Below are 17,305 nucleotides of genomic sequence, written 5' to 3' on the forward strand. Positions count from 1 at the left end.
GGACAACTGGAGACCGGAGAAAGGGGTCATCAGTGTGGATGGGGAATACTTACCAAAGGAGAGTGCTCAGAGATGGAGGTGATGGGTGAAGAGCCCAGTGTCGTGGAGTGTGCAGAAGTCACTAAGGGAGACAAAAGTAAGGTCCTTTCTGAGGACAGAACATTTCACCTCAGAGAGAGGAGGGACTGGTGAAGATACAGGAGGGAATATTGCTGGGGTCGGTGGGGGAAGAGAGTTGGGGGCATCAGAGGAGAGGGGAGGGTTGGCGTGCTCATGGAAGGAGGAAGATGGTGGCACTGAGCGCCTGAGAGGTTGGGGAAGGGGAGCCCGAGGGCCCAGCACCAATGAGAAAGCTCTTGGCCTTAAGGTGGAGCTGGTGGCCGCGGGGAATTCTCCGTCTGAAAGTTTCCGAAGGATGTCAGAACCACAGTAGGAGAATGCGGAATCTGTGGTCTGGAGGCATCCGATCGAATCGACATTGACGACTCTCCTTATCCTGCTCCCTTTCCAGTCCTGATGAAGGGTCTCGGCTCAAAGCATCAACTCTTTATTCAAGCCCTACGAATTTGGAATTTGGGAGGAGACCCACACAGGGAAAAAGTACGCACTTTTTCCGGACAGCGGTGGGGATAGGGCCCTGATCCGTGATTGCTGCGTTATGCTACTGCACTGAAAACAGAAGATTTTTGGAACAAGAGGATTTCAAACCTGATCTTTCCAGAATAGTCAGAAACAAGACTTTTTTTTCTTTCCCGGGTATGACAGGTTTGTATGATGAATGTTCAGGTGTTTTATTTAATTTAGTGTTACAGCTCGGTAATAGGCCCTTCTGCCCACAAGCCCGTGCTGCCCAATTACACCCACGTGACCAATTAACTTACGAACCTGTATGGCTTCGGAATGTGGGATGAAACCCACGTGGTCTCGAGGAGATTGTGGGAACTCCCTTCCAGCAGTCGGAATTGGACTCCGGCAGCTGGCGCCGTAAGGCCTCATGCTAACCGCTACGCTACGGTGCTATCCATTCCTTTACTATTCAACAAAGGACTCCTCCCATCCTGCACAATGAACTGCTTCCGTCTGGTAGGCACTTCAGATCCCTCCAGACCAAGACTAATGGGCACTGGAGAAGTTTTTTCCCTACTGCGGTCACTTTGCTGAACAGTTAACTGTCGGTTAACTATTACTTGGATTGCACTACCTGTATGTATAATCTATATTTTCATTTATATTTATCATTATTATTGTTATAAGCAGAGAGACAACATCTGCCGGAAGTAAATTCCTTGTATGTGCACAGGTACTTGGCAATTAAAGTCTGATTCTGATTCTGAACAGCAGGATGCGGACAGGACACTGGGGCTTTCAACTGTGCTTTATTCCCAACGTGGAACCAGTGCAACTTCTTTCTCATTAAGGAACATCAAGGCAACAAAACGCATCAAAATGCAAAGCTTCATCGAAAATTTTTTAACAAAACTGTTTTCTTTTTAAGAAGAAAACGATCTACAGCCCGCAGAAGCCAGGAGAGGCGGGGATGGAGAGACAGCTGCACCCGAGCAGGATTGGCTGCCCCGGGCTTGTACAGATCAGAGAAGCCCGGTTCTCGTGCGGCATCCTGGTGGGTGGGTCCGTTTTACTCTCAGGCTGAATCTGGGACTGTTAACCCGCAAAAAAGTCAAGGGGCCCTCCCCTCTTGGCATCTTGCATCCCTGCCCCGATCCTCGGGGGCTGGAAGCAGAAATGGTGCCGACAGAGGGATTTAAAAATATATTCACTTTCCCGGGACTGGACCAAGGCCTCAGGGCCTCCTCCCTGGAGGGAGGGTGCAGGTTTTAAATATCCTTCATAGCTGTGGGAGTGTAACTGAAGCCCCACTGTCTCTCCTCCACGGCTTTTTCACGGTGTGTCCTGCGAACCGTTCTCATGGTGGGGCCTCTGACCTCCTGCCTTGTCCGGTGGTGCCGGCGGGGGGGTCACCACCCTCTTGGCCACCCCGCACCCCAGCCTGTGGATCACAGCAGGGAGACGGCTTCCAGGTTCTCCTTCACGATGGTGTCGATCACGACCTGGAAGACCACCTGGATGTTGGAGGTGTCGGTGGCCGTGGTGAAGTGGTGGTACACCAGCTTGGCTGGGTTCCGGTTCAGCAACAGGAACTGACTGGCGATGTACCGGGCAGCTGAATCCACATCGCAGTTGGCACCTGGGCGGGAGGCAGGAATAAAACCAGTCACTGGCAACCAATCTAAACGTCCACTTCCCCCACTGACCCAAACCCAGGAGGGGCAAGTTCCAGACCAGGGGTTCCCAATCTCTGCCACAGACCAATATGGACCCCAGGTTGGGAAGGCTGGTGCGGCAGAAACCAGGTCCACTGCTAGGCCCGGTCACTTCACAACACTGCAGGTACTGGCCATCTGACAACACCAGGGGCCAACCTGGTGTGGACGGGCCACACGTACAGGTAGGGGGATAGGAGAGGTGTAGTGCCAGGGGCCAAACACTGGGACAATGGGGACACAGGATGCTGGAACCTGGAGCTGGGGGGCTCTGCAGGCCAGGGGGCATCTACAGAGGGAGATAGACAGTTGACCTTTAGGGTTGAGACAAATGAAAGGCCTCAACCCTAAATGTTGCCCGCTTCCTTCCAGCGACGCTGAGTCCCAGCAGCACTCGGCCTGTTGCCGCGGGCAAGTAGGACGAGTGCAGTGAGGCGGCTGGTCAGCACGGAGGAGGTGGGCTGAACAGCCTGCTTTCTGCTAACTCCTGGCCAGGGGAGAGAAGTGGCTTTGGGCGATGAGCAGCAGCCAGCGCATTCTGCAAAAATGGATACGTTGTGTGATGTGAATAGGGAGACCACCGCTTCTAATGTACAACATAAGCACCAGTATGTACAAGATGGGCTGAATGGCCTGCTTTCCTAAATAATAACTGGCCAGTATTGGGAGCCTGGGAGGCTCTGCACTGGTATCACCCATAGGTGAGGGAGTTTAACAAAGTCTACAGACTTGGCCAAATGATGGTTCTTGAAACCTCCCCTCCCACGCCGGTGTCTCTAACCCCCACTGGCTGCGCTTGTCGCAAAGCCCTCATGCTCCAGGTCACTCTGAGACACCGTAGTGGGCCGTATCTCAAATAACGATGTATCAGACTACAGGAAAGAGATAGAGAGTCATGTGACATGGTGTCACGGCAACCTTACCCTCCACGTCAACAATACGTTGACCGGCGAAGGGGTGGGGTGCAGTGCACGTGCTCCTGTCTACACCTGTAAGAACAGCATGCAAGCCCAACTTCCCACTGTATCTCAATACATGTGATGATATAACCCAACAACCAATACCCAAGGGAAAAGACCATCCTGATGAAGGGTCTCGGCCCGAAACATCAACTGTACCATGGACTTTCCAAGGATGCTGCCTGGCCTGCTGAGTTCCTCCAGCATCTCGTGTGTGTTGCTCGGACGTCCAGCATCTGCAGACTTTCTCTTCCTTGGGTAGAGAGGCTGCTACTGAGGTACTGCCACCAGTGGGAGAGTTTTGAACAAGGGGGCACAGAAAACCAGGGAGGGGGCAATCATTTAAAATGGAGGAGGTTCTGGCAAGTGATTGTGGGTCTCGGAGACCCTCTCCACCAGGACATGAGCTGGAGGGTGAAGGGGGATGCGGACCACGAGGGGTAGCGAACACCTGCCCTCCAGGTGAGGAGATGATCTGTCTGAAACAGCTCGCAGAAAATGAGTGTATTAGCTAAAGATCACAGAACTGAGGGCTGAGGACAGACTGTGACGAATTTGGGGAAGAGGTTTTTGTTTGTTAAAAGATTCAAAGAGATTGTAAAGATTAGCACTATTTGCCACATGCACGACAAAACATCGGAACACACAGTGAAATGCGATGTTTGTGTCAGTGACCGGCACGGTCCGAGGGGGTGCTGGGGGCAGCCCGCAAGCACTTTCGGCGTCAGACCTCGCTAACCATGCGGAGAGTAGGGGGAAACCGGAGCACCCGAAGGAACCCCACGCGCGGTCACGGGGAGAACGAGAGGAACTCTTCAGGGACAGTGGCGGGAGTTGAACCCGGATCTCCGGCGCTGGAAAGCGTTGGCGATGACTGCTGCACGAACTCGCTGCCCGGCGGCTTATCGTCTGCGACTGAATGGGCGAGGCACTCAGGAGGCATGGATCGAGTGGATAGCCAGAGACACCTTCCCAGGGCGGAAGGGGGCTTTCCTCGGCTGTTTTGAGAAAAGTTTAGGGAGCATGTCAGGGATAGATCTTTTCATACAGAGTAGTGGGTACAAAGTAGACCCTGCCAGGGGTGGTGGTAGAGGGTGAAGCATTAGGGATATTTAAAAAGCTCTTACATACATGGATGACAGACAAATGGAGAGCCATGTGGGAGGGATGGGTTGGATTGATCTAGAGTTGGTTATGTAGTTGGCACAATATTGCGGGTGGAAAGGCCTGTACTGTGCTGTAGTGTTGTGTGTTGTACGTCAGGGGTTGAAGTGCCTCCCACCACAGATGCACGGCCTTAACGGGTGAGGCCCCTGTAAAATCTCTACACAGCGGGACAGGGAAATTTATAATCAGTAAGTGGTTACTGAGTCTCGGGGTGGTGGTGTGTCTCTACCAAAGGAGGTGGAAGGCACTCCTTCCCTCCACTAGCCTGCAGGTCACCACTGGGAAAGGGGTAGCACCTATTTACCCTCCGATCAGGGCCACATGAAGCCATGGGGAGCAGGTGGTGGACGGTCGTAGGAGCAGCCGGTGCAGATCACAAGTCCTGGTGATGTGACACTGACGCCAGGCAGACAGTCTCTGAAGAGTATTGAAAATGGCTGGGGTCACCCATCTTGTAGAGACACTGCCCAGAAGAAGGCAAAGGCAAACCACTTCTGTAGAAAAATTTGCCAAGAACAATCACGGTCATGGAAAGACCATGATCACCCACGTCATACAACTTGGCACTTGATGAACGAACAAAGTGGTTATTGAACCCTTGCTGACTGAGTAAACTAGGCCTGCAAGGGTTCACTTGAACTGAACTGACTTTATAACTTACATCCTTCACATACACGATGAGTAAAAATCTTTACGTTACGTCTCTGTCTGAATGTGCAATGTGCAAGAGCTGGCCACAGAATGCTCGGGGATGCTCCAGACTGTGGCAGGTGCTACAGCAATGCCAGTGCAATTGAAGGAGAATGCCAACCCTGCCCACGCAGCACTGGCCAATTGGACTGATTGGATTACACAGCCGGGGGCAGCAGTAAAGCAGGTGAGCTCGCTGAACCGATACTGCCGTCAACCCACCGAGGAGATGGAGCGGAGAATTACAGAAAATATTTGGCCGTTTTCAATCAAAATCCACCATCGATGCTTTTATACTCTTTCCCAGCAAGCCGACTGTGCTGCCCTGCTGGTCTCAATGTGGGTTTCGATGTTTTCAGCTACAAAGTGAGGAGAATGTGGAAATTGCTTTTCTAAACCATCCCGTGGACTTGTTTCTCATTATTTCAGCAAACTCTTCAACCCTCAGATCTCTGTGCTAGAATCAGAGTTGTTCAGCATGGAAAGAGGCCTTTGGCCACTGAGCCTATGCTGACCAGTAAGCACTCTTTCCTACATGAGCCTCATGTTGTTCTCCTCAACACCTCTACCATACGATGGACCCCAACCTCATAATCTAGCTGGCGATGTCTGCCCGCACTGCACTTCCTCTGTAATGTCGGACGTGTCTGTACTGCGATTTTATTACCTATCCCTGGCGCTGCCTCGTGCAACGAGGTTATCTCAAACACAAGAGGTTCTGCAGATGTCGTAAATCCAGAGTAAAACACACGAAATGCAGGAGGAACTCAGCAGGCCAGGCAGCATCAACGGAGAGGAATTTAAGATTCAGGCCGAGAGCCTTCATCAGATGAATGGACAGAAAAGGAAGGGGAGAGAGAGAAGGGGAAGGGGGAAGGGAGAGGGGGGGAGGGGAAGGAAGGGGGGAGAGGAAGGGAAAGGGAGAAAGGGATGGGGGTGGGGAAGGGGGAGGGAGGGGTTGGAGGGTAAGTGAGGGAGAGACAGAGAAAGGAAGAAAGATACAAAAGGGGAGAGAGAATGAAAGAGAAAAAGACAGTGAAAGAGTGAGGGAAAGATAGTGAATGAGGGGGTATGGGGGAGGGAGAGAGAGAGAGAAAGAGAGTGGGAGGGAGGGAGAGAAAGAGAGAGATCAATAGAGAGATAAAAAGAGACCGAGAGGGAGGGATTGCCACGTACCTCTGTATTGTGTGAAATACAGTCGCAGGTGTCTCTCCGAGTGCAGAATCTTCTCTTGAAACAAATCAATCTTATTCAGGAACAAAATCTAAACAAAGCATTTCATTTTAAAAGTGAACACAGTTAGCCTCTGATACCTCAAATAATATTAAGAATTAAATTAATCCCAGTCCCTAAATTCCACATTCCACACTGAACTGAGTTTTGTGGTTTAATGTTCTGGAATTTTATCATGAATAATTCAGTACTTCACTGACATGACTTGTTAGCTAGAGAACAGGGGTGCAAGGGCCCCTCTGATAGAGTCATAGCTCTCCAACGTACAACATGGGGGTTGTAACAGGCTGACCCCAGCAGTGTCAGTAAGCAAACCATATTAGGGAACAAAATAAACCTACTAAATGAATCTATTAAGTGAACAATAACGTTAAGTAGAATTGTCAAGCATGACAGAGCTGACCGTTTGTCACCAGTTATTTTCTGCTTTTTAATTACAAATGTCCGATTGTGCTGGTAATGAGCAGAACTGAAATAATTAGAGGTCAGAGGTGGACAGGCTTAAAATAACTTTCCTTATGAGAGGAGGTTTCAGAATAATTCCCCAGGCATGGGGGAGACTTTGCCAAGGCAACCAGCGCTTTTCAAAACCTGCTCGTCTCGTTTCTCCCCACCTCCCTGTTTTCCGGAACTTACCGGCCCTCGCTTACCATTCTCCATTCAGACCATGGTTGCCACCTTCGAATTCTCCCCTGATGGTCCTTCCCAGGGCTCAGTAATCCCTGAGTCCATCTCCACCGAGAGGGCACATCCACCTACTCGGTTCTCAGCAGCCCCACAGCGCCGAGTTCTCTCGCCTCCCAGCAAACCCACCCTCTCGCCAGATCCCTGCCCCTTTCACCTGACAGACTCAACTCTTCTCTGGACTTCATTACGGCACAGGAGCCCACTGCGTCTATGCTGGTACGCAGAAACTTCGCAATTCTTTTGGTAACCTCCCCGCCAATTAAGTAAGTAAAATTCTACAGTCATTATCCTTGGTGGAGGGTTACAGGAACTTCCCCTTCCCTTTTTCTCAACCATGATTCCCCCTCTCCCTGTCCCCCTTCCCACTCTCAGTCCACACTGGGACTCATATCAGAACCAGGTTTGTCTTCACTCACCTATGTCATGAAATTTGCTTTTTCTCTTCGTGCAGCAGTACAGTGCAAGGTATAAAATTACTAGGTATTGTGCAAAAGTCTTAGGCACCCGAGCTAAATACAGTACGTGCCTAGGACTTCTACCCAGCCCTGTACATCCAAACATAGCGTGAATACTGTACGTCATTTGTGTCAATGACCAACACAGTCCGAGGATTACGCTGAGGGCAGCCCACAAGAGTTGCCACGCTTCCTGCGCCAACGTAGCATGGCCGCAACTTACTATCCTAAACCCTAACCATACGTCTTTGGAACGTGGGGGGAGTCCGGGGCACCCGGAGGAAACCCACACGGTCACAGGGAGAACATACAAACTCCTTACAGAGAACGGTGGGAACTGAACCCAGTTCGCTGGCGCTGTAAGGCGCTACGTTAGCCACTACAGTACCGTGGCACCCACAGCTCACGAGAGCAATCTCACCCATTCACCCACTCCCCTTTCTTCAATGAAAGGTCGCCCACAGTTCCTCTCTCCGCAGGTGCTGCCTGGCCTGCTGAGCGTTTCCACGTTGCCCTCTTTTCACTCTTAGATCTCAAGTTATTTGCTTGGACGTGACTAACTTCTCAAGAAGGTGACCTACCATGGAGGTGTTCCTGAAGAAGATGTTATTGCAGATGGAGGAAAAGAGCCTCAGACTCTCCTGCAGCCGGTTCTGGATTGGAGGGAAGTTGGAGAAAGAGAGAGAGGGGTGAGGGTCACATCATCTGAGTGTTACCTGAACTCAGGCAGCCACAGAGTCCTGCCTGGAGTACACAGTGAGCCGTGGAAATGGATTCAGAAATACACCTAATTGTATCCAAATAATAGAGACAGCTTGTAGTTCTGAAAGAGTATTCTGAAATTAGAAAGAGAGATGAGCACAGTACAAGCCCTTCAGTCCATGTTATCATGCCAGTCTTTCAACCTACACTAAGAGTATTCTAATCTAGGGGCTCCCAACCTGGGGTCCACACACCCTTGGTTAATGGGAGGGATCCATGGCATAGAAAAGAGCTGGGAACTCTGTTCAAATCCCACCCTCCTACATGCTGTGAATGGAGGTGCGGGACCTTCTTCCTGTACAACCATTAGATCACCATCATCATTACGTGCCGTGTTGTATGACATCATCATCATGTGCCGTGTCATATGAAGTGGGTGATCATGGTTTCATGACCATGATTGTTCTTGGCAAATTTTTCTACTGAAGTGGTTTGCTTTTGACTTCTTCTGGGCAGTGTCTTTACAAGACGGGTGACCCCATCCATTATCAATACTCTTCAGAGATTGTCTGCCTGGCGTCAGTGGTCGCATAACCAGGACTTTGTGACAAGCACCGGCTGCTCATACAACCATCCACCACCTGCCCCTATGGCTTCACATGACCCTGATCGGGGTGGGGGGGGGGGCTATGTAGATGCTACACCTTGCCCAGGGGGGACCTGCAGGCTCGCAGAGGGAAGGAATGCCTTACCCCTCCTTTGGTAGGGCTGTATCTCCGCCCCACCACCCTTGCACCAGCAATGCCAAAAAGCAGGGTACAGTAATTGTCAGAAGCAGCAGAGGGAAGGCAAGGTAAAATATTTCTACCCAGGGGCCCTGGAACTCACTGCCCGAAAGAGCAGCAAACCCCCTTCACATTTAAGCAGGGCAACCAGCTGTGACCTGCAGGTAAGCTAGTACAGACCAGATGGACTGAATGGCCATGTGTCAAAATGAGTAACTTTATTAGTCATGTGACCATACTTGAAAATGCATTGTTTGTGTCAAATCAAATCAATTCAGTGAGGATTTTTGCTGGGGGCTGTCCGTAAGTGTCACTAGCTTCCGGTGTCAACAGAGCATACCCTCAACCCTTGGACCCTAACTTGTACATCTTGGACTGTGGGAGGAAACCCACACGGTCACAGGGAGAATGTACAAACTCCTTACGGACAGAGGTGGGAATCGAACCCCGAGCTTTGCAACTGGCTCTGTAAAGTGTCGTACTAACCGCTAGGCTATAAGGGAGTGTTTAAATACAGCTACGCAGCCAGAGACACTCTTCAGCAGCACAGGGAACGATGGGCCGAGCAGCCTCCTTTCAGCATCGTGAATCTTCTAATGATTCAATGATGACACAAAGCTGGGAGGAGTAGTGAACAGCGAGGTGTATTGAAGTTGATTACAAAGAGCTGCAGGAAGGGGCGGACAGGTGGGAGCTGAAATGTGATGGCAAGGAGGACTGGAAGGCTTTGGGAAATCAGACAGCCTCAGTGCAGAGAGGAACAGTCAGCGACTGGGGATTTCTCATTGGAAATGGACGTTTAAATTGGGCAGGGGGAGAGTACTGGGGGGGGTGGGGAAAGCTTGTGATAAGGTGGGACAAAAATTTAAAACAGCATATTTAGGTACAGCCATAATTGCAGGAAGAAAGGGAGCACATAGCAGAAAGAGTTTGATTTGATATCAAACCCTGCAGGTTTCAATGTTCCTCCACTACATCACTATGCATCTAAAGAAAACAGTACATCCTCTGGCTAAAACACGCACACTAGATGTCGGAGGAACGCTGTGGAAAGGAATAAACAGTCGATGTTTTGGGCTGAAACCCTTCACTAGGTCTGGAAAGGGAGGGGGAAGATGACAGAGTAAGTTGGAGGGAGGGTAAGGAGGACAAGCTGGCAGGTGAGGGGGAAGCTCGGGAGGGGCGTGTGGGTGGGTGAAGTAAGAAGCTGGGAAGGGATAGGTGGGAAAGGTAAAGGGCTGAAGAAGATGGAATCTGATTGGAGAAGACAATCGATCATGGGAGAAAGGGAAAGGAGGGGCACCACAGGGAGGTGATGGATAGGTGAAGAGGCTTTTAAGAGACTTTTGGATAGGTACGTGGAGCTTAGAAAAATAGAGGGCTATGGGTAAGCCTAGTGTTTTCTAAGGCAGGGACATGTTCAGCACAACTTTGTGGGCCGAAGGGCCTGTATTGTGCTGTGGGTTTTCTATGTTTCTTTTCTATGTAAGAGAGGAGTCAGAATGGGGAATGGAAAAAGAGAGGAGGGGGAGAAAACACCAGAAGTTAGAGATATCAATGTTCATGCCATCAGGTTGGAGGCTACCCAGACAGAATATGAGGTGTTGCTCCTCTGCACTAACACCCTTGGGTGCTATAGAAATTTTGTTTCACCCTTTTTCAAGAGCTCCTCTTTCCGATAACAGCTGTCACCCGCGGGCACCTTGCAGACCCCATACGTGCAGGTGCCCGCGGTCCTGCCGTCGGTCCAGCAAGACGACGAGGTGTTGATGAGGTCTAAGCCACAGGTCGCAGCGGGAGTGTGCTGCAGAATTAAAGCGAAAGGCGACTGGAAATTCAGGGCTGCCCTTGCAACCTGAACGGAAGCCATTTGCAAAGCAACCACCTAACATATGCCGACCGGAAAGAGTAATCCTAATTCCCAGCCCCATTCCCAACCCGACACGTCGGTGCCTGGTTTCCTCTTTCGCCACGATGGGGCAACTCTCAGTGTGGAGAAGCATCACCTCATATCCTGTCTGTTCAGTCATGAACATCGAATTCTCCTTCCGGTGATTCATTTCCCTCCCCCTTCTTCTAATCCCCACGCTGGCCTCTTACTTTTTCTTCCCCTCCGCCGGGTGCCCCTCATCCTTCCCTTTCTCCTAAGGTCCACTCTCCTCTCCTATCAGGTTCTTTCATTTCTGGCCCTTTAATTTTTTCCCACGCACCAGGCTTCACCTATCGCCTTCCAGCTCGCCTCCTTCCTCCCACCTGTTCTGCCGTCATTCCCCTTCCTTTCCAATTCTGAAGAAGGTTCTCGGCCCGAAAGGTCAACTGTTCGGGCTTTTCCATAGATGCTGCCCGACCTGCTGAGTTCCTCGTGTGTGCTGATTCCGTCTGTGCAGGAAGTGGGCGTTCACTCATGGAGCTGAACGACACAGAGCTGGATAGTCTTTTGGTCTGCTTCTGAGCAGAGTGACTCTATGATAGAACAGACAGATAAGGGGAGGTGGGCCTCCCCAGGCCAGAGGGACAGAAACTAGGCACTGGGATGGGGCGGGAAGAGACTGAACCCCAGTGGACAGACTGAACAGGGGGAGGAAACAATCAGAAAAGCTCAAGTGAACGTGCGGACGCACCCAGCCCTGAGACGCCGGGCAAGGTCATTTGATGCCAGACAATTGGTTTCTTGATCATTACAGAATGTCTCTCTGGTGCTTCCCGCTCCTTCCCTTCTCCCCTTTCCCCAACCACGATTCCCCTCTCCCTGCCCCCTTCCCACTCTCAGTCCACAACAGAGACCCATATCAGAATCTGGTTTATCATCACTCACATACGTCATGAAAGTTGATGTTTTTGCGGCAACAGTACAGTGCAATACATAAAATTACTAAAGTACCGTGCAAAAGTCCATACATACATAAGTGCCTAAGTCTTTTGCACAGTACAATACGTACAGTAAGTTCACTTTGAACTAGGCTACAGGCAGATTCCTGACAAAGGACATTACCACAGACGGCTCCTCCAGCAACGACATGTCGTATCCGCTCAAGGCTGCCACAAAGAGCACCGCCCTCACATCCTCGAAGCAGCTGATCCACTTCCTCCGCTCCGTCCGCTGTCCGCCAACGTCGTACAGCCTGAAATCCAGGAGGACAAAGAGCGGTTACTGCCCCACCCCTGGAAAAAGGGCGCTCCCTGGGTCAGAGGTCACCACCCCACGCAGCCTTGGGGGAACTATCACACGGGGCGATAAAACTTTTAAAAGTTTTAAGTTTTAGGTGTGAACATCCCGTCCTGATCCAGCCATGTTGACGCCATGGACCAAGGAAGTTCACTGACGCCTCCTACTTCCTCAGGCAGCTAAAGAAATTCAGCTTGGTCCCGTCAACTCCTGACAAGTTTTACCAGTGCACACACCACCTTTCTGTGTGCTCTTTCGTTCCCAATAACTCAACTAATCTCCATCTCCAGACAGCTCCCACAGCGCAATCTCATTGTCAGGTTATGAATGGCCCAACTTACAGACAGTAACTTAAACGTTTCCAGTAATTCAAATGAAATGCTTTATGGCTTTCATTAAGGACTTGATACAGTCTATGTGGCATTAGTTTAATCATGGGTAGTGTTACGGGCAGACTATCATTTAGGTGGGGAGAGAATTCAAAATGCAGAGATGCCAAGGGGTTTGGGAGTCCTTGTGCAAGATACCCTTAAGGTTAACCTCCAGGCTGAGTCAGTGGTGAAGAAGGCAAATGCAATATTAGCATTTAGTTCTAGAGGTCTAGAATATAAGTGCAGGGAGGTGAAGTTGAGGTTTTATAAGGCACACGTGAGACCACACCGAGTTTGTGGGCTTTTTTGTCTTCTTATCTCAGAAAGGATATACTGACATTGGAGAGGGTTCAGAGAAGATTCACAAGAATGATTCTAGGAATTAAAGGGTTACCGTATGAGGAACGTCTGGCAGCTCTTGGGCTGTATTCCCTGGAGTTCAGGAGAACGAGGGGGGGATCTCATAGAAACATTCAGAATGTTAAAAGGCCTGAGCAGATTAGATATGGCAAAGTTATTTCCCATGGTAGGGGAGTCTAGGACAAGAGGGCATGACTTCAGGATTGAAGGATATCTATTTAGAACAGAGATGCGGAGAAATTACTTTAGTCAGAGGGTGGTAAATCCGTGGAATTTGTTGCCACGAACGGCTGTGGAGGCCAAGTCATTGGGTGCATTTAAGGCAGAGATAGATAGGTTCTTGATTAGCCAGGGCATCAAAAGGTGGGGAGAAGGCAGGGGAGTGGGGATGACTGGAAGAACTGGATCAGCCCATGATTGAATGGCAGAGGAGACTCGATGGGCTGAATGGCCTACTTCTGCTTCTCTATCTTATGGTCTTATTTGGGTGATAATTCAACAAGTGAAAGAATGGTAGAAAGCTCACGTAGAATGATGACATTGGCAGTGGCAGATCAGCCACTCCATCTATAAATTTGTTGATGACACAGCCATTGTTGGTAGACTCTCAGATGGCGACGAGAGGGTGTACAGGAGCAAGGGGTACCAGCTAGTGGAGTGGTGTCATAGCAACAACACGGCACTCAACGTCATCAAGACCAAAGAGCTGACTGAGGATTTCAGAGAGTAAGATGAGGGAACACAAACCACTCCTCAGAGGTGGAGAGAGTGAGCAATTTCAAGATCCTGAGTGTCAGTGTCTCTGAGGACCTAATGTGGTCCCAACATATCAACGTATTGGCAGTTTGAGAAGATTTGTTTTGTCACCTAAATCACTCAAAAACTTCTACAGGTGTACTGGAGCGAGCACTTCTGCCTGGCTGCATCACCATCTAGTACGGCGTGGCTACCGAACAAAATCGAAGTAGGCTGCAGAAAGTTGTAAAATTAGTCAGCTCCATCATGGGCACGCACCTCTGCACAGTCCAGGACATCTTCAAGAGGTGATGCCTCAAAATGCGACATCCAGTATTGAGGGCCCCCATCACCCAGGACATGCCCTTTTCTCACTCTTCCCATCAGGTAGCCTGAAGGCACACACGCAGCGATTCAGGAACAGCTTCTTCCCCTCTGCTATCCGATTCCTAAATGGACACTACCTACTTTTGTTTTATTTCTGTTTCTGCACTACTTATTTAACTATTTAATATATACTGTTATGTACTTACTGTGATTCTGTTTTCTCCCCCTATAGTATCACGTATTGCCTTATACTGTGGCCACAAAGTTAACTAATTTCACAACGTGTACTGGTGATGCTAAACCTGATTCGGATTCTTTCTATACACTTTATTCCAGATCCATACTTTAACCTCCAACATTATTTTTTAAGTTTCTTTATTCTCTATAATTGTCAATTTTTTTTTTTGACATGTTGTGAAATCTGTTGTTTTTGCGGCAGCCCTCCACAGGGTTTGCATCCCAGCTGACTACACGATACGCAAGCCAGGGTAACACCAGAATTAGGCCGTTTGGCCCATCGAGCCTGCCCCGCCATTTGATCACGGCTGACCCATTTCCCTCTCAACCCCATTCTCCTGCCAACTCCCCATAACCTTCATGCCCTGCCTTAGCAAGCATCTATAACCTTCTGCCTTAAATATACATAAAGTCTTGGCCTCCACAGCTGCCTGTGGCAACAAATTCCACAGATTCACCATTGTCTGGCTAAACAAATTCCTCATCTCCGTTCCAAATGCCCATCTCTCTATTCTGAAGCTGTGTCTTCATATGATAAGCCTTTCGCCCCTGGAATTATTCTCATGAGCCTCCTCTGAACCCTCTCCGAGGCCAGCACATCCTTTCTTAGATAAGGGGCCCAAAACTGCTCACAATAAGGCCTCACCAGTGCCTTATAAACCCTCAGCATTATATCCTTATTTCATATTCTAGTCCTCTCAAAGTGAATGCTAACATTGCATTTGCGTTCTTCACCACTGACTCGACCCGCACGAGGGCCCCCAAGTTCCTCTGCACCTTGGATTTTTGAATTTTTTCCCCATGCTTGCATGACACTTCCTGACACTGCATTCCATCTGCCAATCCTCCTAATCTGTCGAAGTCCTTCTGTAGTCCCTGTTTCTGTCCAAGGCCCTGCTTCCTCAAATGATAAGTATGATACGGAGGGCCAGCTGTGGCCCATGTAGTATGCAACCCCCTTACCACGAAGCTGATGAATCCAAAGGAATGGCAGAGACCGATACAGTTCGGCCCTGGCGGCCAAGCACAAGTTGCCCGTCAGCGTTGAGCTCAACGTAGGGAGGACTCCAGCTCTGGATTTTCCCTCGGGGTTCACTCTCGAAGCCTTTCCCACGAGTGTGTACAGCCACAAGGTAATGGAGGGAGGAGACCAGTTTTCCTTCTCCTAAATGACCCGCCAACCATGGCCGGCCAAATGAGGCAGCAGTACAACACAATACATAAAAAGCTATAAATTACAATAAGCCATGTCCTGTGCAGAAGACTTAGACACATTCTACAGTGCGTACAACTCTTGCCCACAGTATTGTAGGAATTTTATGTATTGCACTGTACTGCTGCCACAAAAACAAAATCATGACATACGTGAGTGATGACAAACCTGATTCCGATATGTGTCTCTGTTGTGGACTGAGAGTGGGAAGAGGGGAGGAAGCGGGAGGTACCAGGGAGACACTCCGTAATGATCAATGAACCAGTTGCTTGAAATCAAATGACCCTTGCCTGGTGTCTCAGGGCTGGGTGTGTCTGCACCTGTGACAAAATCCTGTCCTGGCATTCCTTCTCTGCCACTTGTCCCACACCTCTCCCGTGGTGCTCTACCCTCGCCATCCCCAAGATCCCTCGCTCCTGACAGATTTACAGAATCGCTCTCCGCCCCATGTTGACAACTGCAGAACTGTGTAAAAGTCTTAGGCACCGTAGGTATACATATTCACCTACGACCTCCACAACTTGTGTGTGTGTGTGTGTTGCAGTTATTCACAGACGTACAACAGAATCAGTGAAAAACTCCACACAAACAGAGACTGGAATGTCAGGTTAGGCCCGGACCAAACGCCGCAGAATTTCCCCCTCTCGGAATTCTGGAAACCGCCTTCGGTATCGCCGGCTGCCACCCAAACCGTGCGGATTCCACCACAACGATAAATGCCGTCTGGAAGCAGCGGAGAAGCCAGCTATTGTCGCTCATTACAGATACCCCGGGGAAATTTCCACTTCAGTCTGGGATGAGAATGAATCGAAGAGAAAGCTGTAATAATCAAAAGCCTATCGTGCTCATTAGCAGCGGATTGAGAGGAGGAGGAGTGCAGATTAATTTCCTGCTTTGTATAAACTTGCTTCACTTGGTGGCACACAATAACCTCTGTAATTAAAAGCCGAGTATTCCTTTCTCCCTGCAATCATGCAGCTGGGATCAAAGCTAACGCACTAACAAGCTGCTGCTGAAAGGAACAGCAGCACAGGAAAGTGCTGCGGCACCTGGCCGATCTGCGGGTACTGCCGCAGCATCACAGCTCAATCGTTCTGGCCTTCCGCCCCAACAGAGTCGCAAACAGGGGCTCCCAACCTGGGGCCCACGGACCCCCTGGTTAACGGCGGGGGCTGTGTCATAGAAAGGGCTAGGAGCCGCTGGCCGAAAGGTTGACAAAGCACTTCAACAGCGAGGAAGAGGGGAAGTCATGGGGACCAGAGGTTGAAGATAAGCTTTATTTGACACACGCACATTGAGAGATACGGTGAAATGTGTCATTTGCGTCAAATCAAATAAGCGGGGATCGCACTGGGCAGCCTGCAAATGTCGCCACACTCCCGGCACCAAAAAGCACGCCCACAAATCACTAGCCCTAACCGTCCAATGAAGGATCTCGGCCTGAAATGTTGACTGTTTAGTCTGATGCTGCCTGACCTGCCAAGCTCCTCCGGCACCTTCTCTGCGCGACCTTAACCGTACGTCTCTGGGCTGTGGGAAGAAACTACACAGTCACGGGGAGAATGAACCAACTCCTCAGAGAGCAGCGGGAATTGAACCCAGGCTGGCTGGCGCTGTACGGCGGTGAGCTAACTGCTACACTAGCTCCTGCGTTAGGGACGCAGGTCGGTAGAGTGGGTGCGATCTCGGTAAGCAGTGACGGCATTTTTTTGATGATCATTTGGCCCAGCCTGTCAGTGATGGTCCTCCATTTAAACACTCACACCGGCTCCCATTTTACCACCTGGTCCCTCTTTCTCTCCAATCTCCAATCCAACGTCCTGAGATGGGGACAGCACTTCTCTTTTCAGCCCCCTAACACTGAGGTAATGTGGGAGCACCAGGCCATTTACTCCTCGAGTCGGTTCTGCCATCCACAGTTGACCCTTAATCTCAG

The 17,305-nt window shown here is 50.0% G+C and overlaps 1 protein-coding gene across 2 annotated transcripts in view; it reads right to left on the reverse strand.

Moving 5' to 3' along the window:
* Window positions 1-1,357: 1,357 nt before the first annotated feature.
* gnav1 (guanine nucleotide binding protein (G protein) alpha v1) overlaps window positions 1,358-17,305 on the reverse strand; it is a 108,273-nt gene continuing 92,325 nt past the window's right edge. Inside the window, exons 6-9 of one of the 2 annotated variants that reach the window (XM_059948355.1) lie at window positions 11,953-12,082; window positions 8,055-8,126; window positions 6,275-6,362; window positions 1,358-2,206 (exon numbers count right to left, since the gene is read on the reverse strand). In XM_059948355.1, coding sequence (XP_059804338.1) covers window positions 2,016-2,206; window positions 6,275-6,362; window positions 8,055-8,126; window positions 11,953-12,082 — 481 coding nt within the window. In that variant the 3' untranslated portion in view covers window positions 1,358-2,015. The remainder of the gene's footprint in view (window positions 2,207-6,274; window positions 6,363-8,054; window positions 8,127-11,952; window positions 12,083-17,305) is intronic. The other variant, XM_059948356.1, reaches the window with a different exon arrangement.

Source organism: Hypanus sabinus, chromosome 23, assembly GCF_030144855.1.
Source record: "Hypanus sabinus isolate sHypSab1 chromosome 23, sHypSab1.hap1, whole genome shotgun sequence".
Classification (NCBI taxonomy): Eukaryota; Metazoa; Chordata; class Chondrichthyes; order Myliobatiformes; family Dasyatidae; genus Hypanus; species Hypanus sabinus.